Raw genomic sequence first — 13,563 nt, forward strand, 5'->3', positions numbered from 1 at the left:
CTTTCTAGGTGAAGCTTTGATGGTGAAGCTTTGTAGATGAAGCTTTGTAGATGAAGCTTTCTAGGTGAAGCTTTGATGGTGAAGCTTTGATGGTGAAAGTATGTAGATGAAGCTTTCTAGGTGAAGCTTTTTTAGGTGAAGCTTTGGGCCCTTGTGAAGCTTTGGAGGTGAAGCTTTTCGGGTGAAGCTTTTTTGGGTGAAGCTTTGTGGGTGAAGCTTTTTAGGTGAAGCTTTGTGGGTGAAGCTTTGGAGGTGAAGCTTTTCGGGTGAAGCTTTTTTGGGTGAAGCTTTGTGGGTGAAGCTTTTTAGGTGAAGCTTTGTGGGTGAAGCTTTGGAGGTGAAGCTTTTCGGGTGAAGCTTTTTGGATGAAGCTGTTTTTTTTTTTTTTTTTTTTTTTTTTTTTTTTTTTTTTTTTTTTGGCGCTTGACACGGTCTTCATTTGCTTGTTTTGTAGTGACTGTGGAAGACGGATTGCTTTCTGATTGAGAAGGGTTCCGGCATCGCTTTGCACCATCTTCATGTGGGTAATATAGGAACTTCCTTATGTTTTGATCATGCATGTAGTGATAGAATTTGTTTCTTCTTATTGTAGATGTCAGAGCCTGGAAGTTCTAGTGATGAGGGCTCTTCTAGCTTTAGCTCTAAGTCTGAGTCTGCAATGTCGGAGTCTTCAGGGTCTTTGTTAGAGTCCGGTACTAGAGAAACATTGGGTGAGGGGGTTGTTTTTGATGCCATACCCATAGTTCGCTCTGAGTTCACAGCATACCATCTAAAGAATAACTTGTTAGATAATGAGAAGCAGGTTGAGGCGCTAAGGCAGTCATGTAATATCCCTCGTAGTGTAGGGATACGTTTGGTACATGATGAAGAATGGCCTTCTGAGCCTCCCCAGGGTCATGTTATGTTCTACACCCAGATATTACTGACTTTAGGGGTGAGACTACCTTTACATCCGTGGTTGCAAAAGATGTTATCTTTGATCGGATATGCACCTGGGCAACTCAATCCTGGTTTCTGGGATACCTTGATTGGATTTTATATCATTTGGATGGAGTGTGGGTTGTGTGAGCCTTCCTTCCATCAGTGGCGTTACTGTTACAAGATGCGCCCAGCAAAATCATGCACTGGTTATGCCGAGTGTGCATGTCGGAGTGAGAGAGAGCGTATTGTGTATGGTAAGAAAAAGGCATACTACACATGGAAAAACCGTTGGTGCTTTCTGTATAATGATTGGGAGTATGATAAGGGTGTCACGCCTGAGCGACGTGTGCTTACTCACTTCCAGACTGTAGGTTGTAACGTATCAACCGTTCCTACTATTTGCTATTTGTTGTGGTCTTTTCTTGCTTCTAACACTTTGCTTCATGTAGTGACGCGGGGCACCATCCAACTGTTTGGGCAGGAGCTATCTGACATAGAGAAGGTGTTGAGGGTGCCCAAAGAGGATAGACACTTAAGCAAGCTACGACCCTTATTTCGTCGGTACGGTTTCCAACCCTTAGTTTCCGAGAGCCAGGGACGATCGAGTAAGTTGTATCCTTCATGTAAACTTAGCTCAATTCCTTACTTTATTTGGAAAGTTGTATTTCTTATTTTGATTTTCCTTATGCAGTGGAGAAGGTAAGCAAGAAAACAGGGACTAGCACCCATAAAAGGAAAGCACCAGTGTTAGTTCCTTCGGAAGACATCCTACCGCATAAGAAAATTCATAAGTTCCGAGGGGAACCATCCGTTAGACCTAAGTCCCAAGATGGGGTCCTTAAGGGGCCTGCCTTTAGGAAGACTGGAGTCGAGGCCGTTGAAAATGCTGCTGCCGTAGTTGCAGGAGAAGGGAGCCGACTGTTGCCTCATCCTCTTACTATGGAGCACACTGTCCAGGAAAGTGATCCTGGTTCCCGCCATGAGGGGAAAGGCAAGGAAAGAGCTGGCAGTGTCCCGTGGAAGGACTTGAGGGTTGCCACGCGGCCAAAGGATTTTGGGGATATCAACAATTGCTTGGCAGGGCGTCGATTCGCCTTCGATGAGCTCGGAGAGCCCTTAGCTAAGGATGAATCGGATTGCGACCGAATGTTGAAGCTGTCTTCATATGTGAGTGTTACTTTGTCATTTCCTTACTTTTTCCTCTTTATTATCATTATTTAGGTAGTGATGATCGTCTTGCCATGCAGGTCATGGCCGAGTATCACGACAGACTGCAAGAGGTTGAGCGGTACAAGGCAAAACTGAAGGAGAATAAGCAGCTTGTGGACGAGGCCCGAAGGAATAAGGGACTTTTGACTCAGGCTCTCCAACTGAAGGACGAAACCATGGAGAGCTTGAAAAGGCGAAATGGTGAGAACCTAAGGCTTAAGAAATTGTTTGAGGCAACTAAAAAACAGTTGGAGGTGGCTACCTTGGAAGTATCCAAGGTTAGGGGAGAATTGGATGGTGCCTTAGTTGAGATTTCTGAACTGGAGAAGATCATTCCAACTGAAAGGGAGGCTGCTGTGCAAGAATACTTAAGTTCTTCGACCTTTCATCTTGCTATTAAACCCTACTGTGCTCAAGAAGCTCGCTTTGAAAAAAGGAAATGGATGGCCGTCCTTGATCGTTATGATGATGTGAGCATTCTTCGAAAATACCACGAAGATATAGATGAGCATCATCGAAAGGGCGAGACATTTGTCCTTGCTGTTGATCCTAGCAGCGAAGATGAGTCTGATAATGAAGGTAGTGCTGATGCACAGACTCAGCATGGTGAAGAGGATCTTGGGGATGCAGAGGATGATGGTAGGACGCGGAGTGATACTGCCAGGGGTTCGGCTTCAGATGAGAATGAATAGCAGTGTCTTTACTATCTGCATGTATTCTGGATGTAGTAGTCTGATGTGTGTATAACATGTGCCCATGTTATAAGCTTGAGAGTTTTGGATTTTAGGTGTTTATGAGTGTTTGCACTATTATTAATGCATGTTTGGCTATGTATGAATAGATCTATTGTTTGGATATAAGCCATTGTTTGGTTGTTCCTTTCTTTGTATAGTCTTGTCGACACATACTTAGATTTTGTTTCGTGTTGGATATATCTGCTTTGAGGTTTCAACACTTGAGTGTTCCCTTGCTAGGAATGTAAAAGAGTGAGGGCTGAGTTGGCTAAATTACCTCTTTATTGAATTCATTGCCAAATGGCCTTCATTACATAGGATGCCGAACGGCTATAGCTCAACACTTGTACATCGTGAGTCTATTTGTAGTAGTACTTCAAGTGATCAGCGTTCCATTGATGGCCAAGGGTCTTGCCATCGGAGCTTCTAAGTGTGTAAGAGCCAGGGCGACTGATGCCAATGACTTCATACGGTCCATCCCAGTTTGGACTAAGTGTGCCTTCACTCGGGACTCTGTCGCAGAGTAATCTTTTCTTTAAGACCCAGTCTCCTATTTTGAAAGAACGAAGCTTGACCCTAGAGTCATAATAGTTGGAGATGCGCTGCTTGTAGGCGACATTCCTCAAGTGAGCTTGGTTTCTGTGTTCCTCGACTAAATCCAAGTTGAGGGTGAGTTGTTTGTCATTTTCACTTTGAATGTAGTTCTGGACTCGGAATGTTGCTTGCTCGAGCTCAACAGGGACAACCGCCTCTGTGCCAAAGGCAAGTGAGAATGGAGTTTCTCCTGTTGAAGTCCGATATGAAGTGCGATATGACCAAAGAACTTGGGGTACAAATTCTGGCCAACAGCCTTTAGCTTTGTCCAAGCTGGTTTTCAAAGTGCGCTTGATTATTTTGTTGATGGCCTCAACTTGTCCATTAGACTGGGGATGAGCTGGAGAGGCAAAGCATAAGTTGATGTTGAACTTAGAGCAGAACAACCTGAACTTCTTGTTGTCAAACTGTCGCCCATTGTCAGTGACTATCGCATTGGGAATGCCGAATCTACAAAGGATGTTCTTCCACACGAAGTCTTCTATCTTTGCCTCAGTAATGGTTGCCAAGGGTTCTACTTCGGCCCACTTTGTGAAGTAGTCCACTGCAACGACTGCGTAACAGACTTTGCCCTTCCCTGCCGGCATTGGGCCGATCAAATCAAGTCCCCACTGGGCGAAGGGCCAAGGGCTGATCATAGGAGTAAGAGGCTCTGGAGGGGAATGAGGAATAGTTGCATATCGTTGACATTTGTCACATGAGCGGGATACTTTGATGGCATCCTGGTGGAGTGTTGGCCAGTAATATCCTTGGCGAAAAGTCTTGTGTGCTAGGGACCGAGATCCAGCATGATCTCCATAGACTCCCTCATGTATTTCCCGAAGGACGATTTCCGCCTCGGCAGGCGTAAGACACCTTAAGTATGGCAGGCTAAAACCTCGCTTATAGAGTTGATCATTGATGATCAGGTAGCGGGTAGACTTGTATCGAATTTGCTTAGCCTGGACTTTATCATTTGGGAGGGTGCCATGAGCAAGGAAATTATAGATCGGGGTGATCCAACTATCCCCCTGTTGTAAGTTGCATACTTCTGCGGCCATGGTGCTTGGTGTTGCCAACAGTTCGACATGAATTTTTCTTCCAATCTTGTCTTCCACAGCTGAGGCGAGGCGAGCCAGGGCGTCTGCATGACTGTTTGCCGCTCGAGGAACTTGGGTGATCTGGTAGTGGAAGTGCTTGAACAAAAGTTGTGTTTGCGCAAGATATGCTGCCATGGAGCTGTCCTTAGCATCAAAGTTGTTGGTAACCTGGTTGACCACTAATTGGGAGTCACTGAAAATATCAATTTGTTTAACCCCGAGGTGTTTGGCCAAACGTAATCCTGCTAGAAGGGCTTCATACTCGGCCTCATTGTTTGATGCCTTGAATTTGAAACGAAGAGCATACTCCATTGCTACTTTGTCGGGCGTAGTCAAGACTAGTCCCGCTCCACAGCCCTGTTGGTTGGATGAGCCATCAACATACAGACTCCATGCTGAGGTCGTTGATTCTACCTTCTGAGCTTCCGGGGGTAATGAAGCCACTGCTTCAGGTGTAGAAGCAATGTCAACCGGATATGTGAAGTCGGCAATGAAATCTGCTACTGCTTGATCTTTTTCGGCTGGTTTTGGTTGGTAGGAGATGTCAAACTCACCCAATGCTATCGCCCATTTGATCATTCGCCCAGACGTGTCAGGACTCTGGAGTATCTGTCGAAGAGGGTGATTGGTAAGCACGATGATGGCGTGTGCTTGGAAATAAGGGCGAAGTTTCCGAGCAGACATGACCAATGCTAGAGCTAATTTCTCAATGTTGGAGTATCGTGTCTCCGCATCTTGTAGGGCTTTGCTAGCGTAGTAGACAGGTCGCTCAATATTCCCATCCTTTCGAATGAGAACGGAACTTACGGCTGAAGCTGATACCGATAGGTAGATAATGAGAATGTCTCCTACCTTGGGCTTGGAGAGTAGAGGGGCTTTACTCATGTACTCCTTGAGGTTTTTGAATGCCTCGGCACATTCATCAGTCCATGTAATGTACTTCCTACTTCCCTTAAGTGCTTTAAAAAAGGGAGCACATTTGTCTGTGGCCTTAGAAATGAACCTGGTTAAGGCTGCCACCTTGCCAGTAAGGCTCTGGATGTCCTTTGAAGTTACCGGTTCCTTCATGTCGAGGATTGCTTTGATCTTCTCGGGATTAGCTTCAATGCCTCGTTGGCTAATCATGAAACCTAAGAATTTGCCAGAGCCTACGCCGAAGGCACATTTGTTGGGGTTTAACCTCATTCGATACCTCTTCAAAATAGTGAAAGTTTCAGATAGGTTGATGATGTGTTGGTCAGCATGTTTGCTCTTGACTAACATATCATCAACGTAAACTTCCATGCTCTTCCCAATCTGCTCGGCGAACATTGAGTTGACTAGTCTCTGATAAGTCGCTCCTGCATTCTTTAGGCCGAAAGGCATGACTTTATAGCAGTATAGTCCTCTGTCGGTAGTGAAGGCTGTGTGTTCTTGATCCGAAGGGTTCATGAGGATTTGGTTGTATCCTGAGTAAGCATCCATGAAGCTCAGGAGTTCACACCCGGCCGTAGAGTCTATAAGTCTGTCAATAAGAGGAAGAGGGAAGCTATCTTTCGGACACCCTTTGTTTAGGTCGGTGTAGTCAACACACATTCTCCACAAGACCTTTTGAAGCAAAAGACTTTCTTTGGTCGGATTTTTCTTAACAAGGACCACATTTGCTACCCATGTCGGGTAATTGACTTCGCGGACAAAGCCTATGCCTTTGAGTTTTTCAACTTCTGCTTTCATTGCCTCGTATCGTTCAGCGTCATAAGATCTTCGCTTCTGTCTCACCGGCTTGATCTTGGGGTCAATACTCAAACGATGACAGATGACATCGGGAGAGATGCCTGGCATGTCCTCGTATGACCAGGCGAAGACTTCAGTGTTCTCTTTCAAAAAAGATATCAATGCTAACCGAAGGGGTGGTGACAATGTGGTGCCAATCTTCACCATGCGATCTGGATAATCTCTTGAGATAGGTACCTTCTCCAACTCTTCAGCAGGTTGGGCTTGCTGGCTGAAAGAGTCATCTCGAGGATCATCGGGTTGATTGTTGCTATCAGGAAGATCCAAGTTCGCTTCATCTAGGCTGGTCTTTGTGACTTGGTCATGTACAGACAGGGTTTCCTTGGGTCTGGGCAAGTGTTGTTGCTTAACTGAAGTGTTGTAACATGATCGTGCACTAAGCTGATCTCCTCTGATGTAGCCGTTGCCATGGGGGGTTGGAAATTTCATCAACAGCATATGCGTGGATACCATAGCCTTGAGATCATTGATGCATGTGCGCCCAAAGATGACATTGTATGCCGTTGGGCAGTCAACCACTAGGAAGTTAGTGGTAATGGTAGCCGTGTAAGGGCATGTACCAATAGTAAAGGGTAAATGTATGCTCCCTAAGGGTTGCACGATATCACCGGAGAAGCTTATCAGAGGAGAAATCGAGCGATCGAGCAAGTGTTCAGCTACACTGAGCGCCCTGAAAGCTTCGGCAAACATGATATTGACCGAAGCCCCTGTGTCTACGAGGATTCGTCGAACATCAAAGTTGGCTATGTGAGCCTCCACGATCAATGGGTCGTTATGAGGGTAGATGATGCCTCTTTCTTCCTCAGGGTAGAAACATATCGGATCCCAGTTAGGTTTTTGATACTTCCCTCCCCTGATGTCTTCCACGTGAAACACTTGGTGACCAGGCCTCAGACTTCGTTCACTGTTTTTCATGGCCCTATTGGAAGATTCAGATATGGGTGTGCCGCCGCTTATGGAATATATGACATTCACCTGGCGTTGGTTACGGTTATCCCTTTGAGGGTGAAGAAGGAATTGATCAATTTTTCCTTCTCGTGCCAAAGCTTCAATACGATCACGGAGGATGATACATTTCTCGCTATCATGGCCGTTATGCTCATGGTAGCAACAAAACGTGCCCGCGTTATTCGGGGGCGTGTAATCTGGGTGCCTCGGCTTTGGTTTTGGTATCAGGTGAGCTATGCTGGGGTAAATGGCCGCGCATGTGGCATTCAAGGGCGTGTATGTCTCATACCTTGGGGTAGGGGGTATCTTGACGCGGGTTTGACCCACTGCATTGACTGCCTGGGGGCGAGCGTTATTGTGGCGATACCCTTGGTTATCGGGATAGTGTCCCTTACTCTTTTTACTGAAAGGAGAGTGGTGAGGATGGAAATCCTTCCTCTTGCCTTGAAATTGATATGTCTGTTGATTCGGTGAAGCATTATGCAAGGCATGGGGAGGTGCCACTGCTGTTTGGGAAGTCGAGGTCTTCTCATTTAGGTGAGTCTGGCTTCCACCTCCCACTTGTTGATAAAGGATGGTTGTAGGGGGTTTCTCCTGATATGTCTTTGCCTCGGCGGAGGCATGGTTATAAGCCTGCGCCATCATCTCAGAGTAAGTCTTCCAAGTATTGGCATTGATCATGTATTTAAAGAAACAATCACGTAGGCCTGCCGTGAAGGCTTTGAGGGCAGTCTTGTCATCTGCCTCGGCACACCGGGAGTATTCATGGCTGAAGCGGCCAGCATACATACGTAATGACTCGTCTGGCTTCTGGCGGATAGTGTACAAGTCATCTGCAGAGTGCAAGCGATCGGTTTGGAAAATGTGTTGGGAAACAAATAGTTTCCTCAATTCCTCAAATGAGTCTACCGTCTCAGGTGTAAGACGACAATACCAATTTAGAGCTCCACCAGAGAGGGTGGAGGGGAAGAGAAGACATCGCTCTTCGTCGGTGTGCATCCGGTATGCCATGGTGGACTCAAAGAGGTTAAGGTGCTCAATCGGGTCCTCTTTTCCAGTATAAAGTTGCAAGCCAAGCTTTTGCTTTGTCTTTGCTTGAAGGGGGTGTTGAGGATCCTCCTTGTAAGAGGGCCAGGCCTGGGTTGGTTCCAGTCAGGTATTTCAGCCTGACGTTCAGCCTTCAACTTGTTTACTTCCTCAAGAAGTTGTAGGACAAGGGGGTCCTGAGCGGAGTTATGTGTCACTGGAGCTTTCTTTCGTAAATCTCCATCTCCTCTTGGAATTAGGAAGGTTTGATCAAGGGCATGTGATTTTTCCCTGGACTCGCTGTACTGGCTTCCAGGGTATGTCTGTCGGAACACCTCTGAGTCCCCTGTACCCTCATGTCTCTCTGGGACTTGTTGCCCCTTCCCCAAATTGGTGGCCGGCTTGGGCCGTGGCAGGGGACCGAGTCTCTCAGAAATCCTTGGGTCATTAATCTTTGAGCTTATATGGATGGAATTCTCTCGACGTTGCTTCAGGAAATCCCGACAATCGCGAAAGACGGCTTTCGATCCTTCTGCCCCTTCAGTAAAAAGGTGTCTCCCTCCACTTCTCATGGTTCGGGTCGAAGCAACTGGGTTAAGAGAAGCCTCATGTTGATTATCAAGTCGAGGGGTAATCTGTTCCCTATCAGGGATATCTATGTCGAATGCATGTGACCCTCCATGTTGGAGGGCACCCAGTTGATGGTTGACTTCCACGGGGGCAACAAGCTCGCGTGTCTGAGCTTGCCTAGCTTCGTGGAGTGTCTCGAAGAGCTTCTCATATTGCTCCTGGAGGACCTCATTCCTCATTGCTATCTTGTTGTTCTGAGCTTCCAACTCATCGACTTTAGCTTGAAGAAGAACTCGTTTTCCTTCCTTCTTTCGTTGTTTCGCACTATGTGCAAGGGGGGTGTCATTCTGTGTGCTGTGGCTTCCTTCGATTCCCATGCTGGAGAGGGATGCCTGATCAAAAGAAAGTGTACGAATGATAGAAACCAGCTTGACACAGCTGAAGAGAGTAGGAATAAGTGTCGTTTCCCACAGACGGCGCCAAATGTTGATGCACAAAATCAGCAAAGACTTTGGTACAACAGAAAGTGTCAGGTTTTGTGACCTTCGCTTGGTTGATTCGGTCACTAGTGAGGATAAGTACGTAAATGAATAGAGACAGAGAAGCAAACACAGGATGTACGTGGTTCACCCAGATTGGCTACGTCCACGGAGTAGAGGAGTTCTTATTAGTAGTGAAGGGCTTACACAAGTACAAAGGATCAAGCTCTCAATTTAGTGAGTTCTTGTGAATGATTTAACACAAATGGCATTAGGCAATATTGTGGGGGAATGACCCCTATTTATAGAAAAACTTGTAGCTTTGTCACATTGACATGTGTCATGTTGTGATTGGTTCTTGATGTCGACACGTGCTGCGCTCTGATTGGCTTCTAATCTTGACACGTGTCGAGTAGTGATTGGCCTCCTGGTCGGAGGGGAACTCTTCTGGGTCCTTGACAGTATAGCGTTGGCCGGTGCTCGGTAGTTTCGGGATTGGTCAAGTATGGTACAAACATGTGTAAAGCAAATGCACAAGGATCCAACAACTGACCAACTCACTTGCCAAAAGCACCCAAACCAGATTCTAACACCTTGGTAAGATTTAATACATAAATCTCTGTTTTTTTTTTTTTTTTTTTAAGGTCTTTCATCAGATTTGATTCTACATGCATTTAATACAATCATCATTACTTCTCATTTGTAATCTGTTTTGGTACAACATTTTAATTATGTGTGTTAATAATGAATTATACCACCAATAAAAGTTAAGTACCTTGACTTTTAATAACAGGTATAAAGTCAGTTTGATTCTTAAAGATGTTACTAATGAAATCAGTGCTTTAATAATTGGGAAATCTGGTGAAAAGCTCTTTGGTATTGCATGCAAAGATTTGGTTATGAATCAAATGTTAGTTGACCAACAACAACTGCCAAACAAATTCTTAAGATTGATTGGTCAAAAGAAAATCTTCCACTTGCGGTTTGGAAATAGGAGAAATAACTTCAACTCAATCGATGTGCTCATTCACAATGTATCCGAAGACACAAGCATCGAACCAATCACTCCACAAACGTTATCAAAGGAGTTGATAGTGTGTTCCACCATTGTATCCTCTTCTACCTCAACACCTGAACCAAGTGATCAATCTTATAAACGAAAAAGAGAATTTGTGAGAAGAGTGCTTTTCATTCCTAGTGAACAAAGGTTTGATATCTAATTTCATACTATTCTCAAATATGATGTTTATATTTTTACATCATGTTTCCAAAAATTTCCATGTGTTCACTTCAACTTTCTTAAAATTTACATATCAAACATTTTCAATACTATGAATTATAATTAGGAATCATCTTTTCTTCTTTATGTGAACAACTATATTAATGTTGCATAATCATTCAAATCAGTGAATCTGAAGAAATTTAAGAAGTTGATCCAAGAGAATGTGATGAGGTTCCCATCAAGTTATTAAAAAAAAAAACCATCTCCTGCTCAAGCAAAGCCACACAACAGCACTGTAAACAATGATTAGGTTAGTATGCTTTCAAGTTGTTTTATCTTTTCCTCGATTACCATTTAAATGTGATACTAAATCCTATCTAAATATGTTCTGTTCTATTCCTCTTTGTTCAGGTTGCTTTATCAATGACAACAAGGGCTGAAGACACCTTTCACTACTCCAATCAAGAATGTTTACCGTGTTTTGTTCATGTATATTAAATCATGTTTAACATGTTTAAAAAAACCTGTACATATCTATTTTTGCCCAAAACTCAACAATATTTTTTGCATCCCCATACAACAGCATCTCCTCCTTTTTTGTATGCACAAGTTGGAACACAAAGTATATTAGATGGGGTTATTAGAAGAAATTCAGTTATTATAATATTTTTTGTATCTTTGTACCAGGAATTTCTATGTTTTGTAACTGAATGTAATCCTCTTTTTCCAGTTAATGCTTTTCCAAATTCCCGCGGCAACGCGCGAGTATTACGCACTAGTTAGATCTATAGGTGATCTTGCCTGGAGTTGTCACTCCATGGGGTGATCTAACGTTGGGCCGTCATCGGCCGTCTATTGGGAGTAGCGTGTCACGTGGCTCGTCGTTCTAATCACCTAGCGCCTCATGTTGGGCCTCGAATGCGGTATTTAAAAGTCCTTTTCGTTTAGTCTTCCACTGTCATCCTTACTAATTTTTCCAAAAATTCTCAACACTTTTCTATTTTGTCATGTCGTTCTGGCTTTGCCGAATGCCCCCTGCATCTCCAACACTTCTAGATCGTGCCCACCAATGCTGCCGTTCATGGTATACGACGCTGCAATCGAGAAGTTTGTTGAACCACACCAAGATGTGCTGGGTGGCTGCATCTTGATTCTGGAACCTATATGATGTACCTACGTGGATGAAGAATTGCCTGAGTCATCTTATCCCAACCGACCGTGCGTGCGGATTCATCCCTGGTACTTGAGCCTTGGGCTTAGGTTCCCGATGTCGGGATTAATGAAAGAGTGCATTATCAACTTGCCCCGATCAGTCTCACGCCCATGGCGTATCGGGTTTTAAACGTATCTGAGAAGCTGAACCGTATTTACGAAACGGGTATAGAACTACTGGAATTTAGGCCTTCTACTTTTTGAAGTCGATCCCAGCGAGCTTTCGATACTTCTTCCTGAGTCGTTTGGCCGAAAAATGGAACCAATCATGGATAAAGAATTTACCCACGAAGGACAAGGAAAATGATCTGAATCTGTTGACTGTGGTTGGCGAATGGGAGGGTGATATTTTCGGCCCTAGGGTTGATGTAGTTGTTTGGATCAAAACTTGAACATTGGGCTTAAGAAAGGAGCTGGCCCAAAGGGATGCCTAGGGGAGAGCTCGGCCTAAGCCCAGCCAAAGCCCAGAAATCAGGAAAGTGCCTTTTTTGACTTGGTGCAGCTCATGAAGACCACTTGCTTACCTACCCAAAGGCCAAGTGGTATAGACTGACCAGCTACATAGCCCATAAAGTACTTTATGGTGGCAGTACATGTAAAATAGCTGATGAGTCATCACCTTTCAAACCGCATTCGGGCAAGGTTGCTGCTACAGGAGACCAAGCCAAGTTGTCTATATAAGAAGAAAGAGAAACCAGAAATAAGGACACTCAATCAAATAAACAAATGCAAGCACAAACTCTGCTCAAAGCCAGATTTACCTTCAAAACGAAGTTGTAGTCAACCCAAGCCTTCATCCCTCTCGGGACAAGCCTTCATCCCTCGCGGGATAAACCTTCACTCAAACCCTTGTAATAGCTCTGCTACCTTGTTCAACCTTGCTGTAGTATTGATTCATCTTTTGTAATCTCTCTTTCTCTAAAGATTTCAGACCCTTGATAAACTACAAAGATAGAAACCTGCAAGACGACCAGGCTTGCCCGACAAGGTTAACCCTTGCCCGACCTTTTTTTTTTTTGTCTTTTCATTCATTAGCCTAGCAATATGTTGTATACTTCCAGTTATATTCAAGTTATTTCTAGCAAGATGACGATTAAAAGGCTTTCTCAGTACTCGGATCCGATTTGAATATATCTTCAGTGTTCAAACCAGATCCAAGTCCTAAGCCCTCGGGCATGTAAATCTGATTAGTTAAAAGTCCTTGGCCTCAAGGCATAAAAAAGAACCTTATGTGGACTTAACCCATCCACGACAATCCTTGATAAATGAGAAGTCCGAAGTTACTTGGGGCGCAAGTAATCGACCTACCTCTTAGTCTTATTTCTATTACATTATGATTATCATAGAACGCTTAAGCATGGAAAGGATTCTGATAGGAAGCCTCAAGGCCTGCACCTAAGGCCCTACGAAGGCACCTATTTGGATTCATTCTGTTCTGCGGTCTAGAACGTTTGAGTATAAGAACGAACTCTAATGGGAAGCCTCAAGGCCTACATCTAAGACCCTACAAAGGCACCTATTTGGGTTCATTCTACCTCTCGGACTCGGGTAATCAGAAGTATAATAGTTATAAGACTCATGCATTCACGAGAACAAATATGATGTGCTCGAGCACTGGTTTAGTTATTGATAGGAAGCCTCAAGGCCTACACCTAATGCCCCACAAAGGCACCTGTCATAACTAACACGGTTTCTCGGGTATATACATATATACAACCAAAACTCGACATCCATTTCACATCTGCCATACTGAAGATGGCAGTGGCACGCCTGAGCACTTAAAAGTTAACCTTGAT

The 13,563-nt window shown here is 44.4% G+C and overlaps 2 protein-coding genes across 2 annotated transcripts; both read left to right on the plus strand.

Annotated features, from left to right (window-relative positions):
* Positions 1-1,072: 1,072 nt before the first annotated feature.
* On the plus strand, positions 1,073-3,177 carry LOC126608428 (uncharacterized). Its single transcript, XM_050276299.1, has 4 exons — positions 1,073-1,292; positions 1,371-1,526; positions 1,613-2,088; positions 2,169-3,177. The coding sequence occupies exons 1-4, from the start codon at positions 1,103-1,105 to the stop codon at positions 2,820-2,822; spliced, it is 1,476 nt and encodes a 491-aa protein (XP_050132256.1). The 5' UTR covers positions 1,073-1,102; the 3' UTR covers positions 2,823-3,177.
* A 6,661-nt stretch (positions 3,178-9,838) lies between these two features.
* Positions 9,839-10,982, plus strand: LOC126609260 (uncharacterized). Its single transcript, XM_050277224.1, has 3 exons — positions 9,839-9,930; positions 10,127-10,540; positions 10,967-10,982. The coding sequence occupies exons 1-3, from the start codon at positions 9,839-9,841 to the stop codon at positions 10,980-10,982; spliced, it is 522 nt and encodes a 173-aa protein (XP_050133181.1).
* The last annotated feature ends 2,581 nt before the right edge of the window (positions 10,983-13,563 follow it).

This window comes from Malus sylvestris, chromosome 16 (genome assembly GCF_916048215.2).
Source record: "Malus sylvestris chromosome 16, drMalSylv7.2, whole genome shotgun sequence".
Classification (NCBI taxonomy): domain Eukaryota; kingdom Viridiplantae; phylum Streptophyta; class Magnoliopsida; order Rosales; family Rosaceae; genus Malus; species Malus sylvestris.

What these genes read in the sequence shown, in the direction of transcription:
- LOC126608428 (XM_050276299.1), top strand. Translation starts at nt 1,103, where the DNA reads ATGCGCCCAGCAAAATCATGCACTGGTTATGCCGAGTGTGCATGTCGG. An exon ending in CGAGAGCCAGGGACGATCGA is followed by an intron (nt 1,527 to 1,612) that starts GTAAGTTGTATC and finishes TTCCTTATGCAG; the next exon opens with TGGAGAAGGTAAGCAAGAAA. An exon ending in TGTTGAAGCTGTCTTCATAT is followed by an intron (nt 2,089 to 2,168) that starts GTGAGTGTTACT and finishes CTTGCCATGCAG; the next exon opens with GTCATGGCCGAGTATCACGA.
- LOC126609260 (XM_050277224.1), top strand. Translation starts at nt 9,839, where the DNA reads ATGGTACAAACATGTGTAAAGCAAATGCACAAGGATCCAACAACTGAC. An exon ending in AACCAGATTCTAACACCTTG is followed by an intron (nt 9,931 to 10,126) that starts GTAAGATTTAAT and finishes TTTTAATAACAG; the next exon opens with GTATAAAGTCAGTTTGATTC.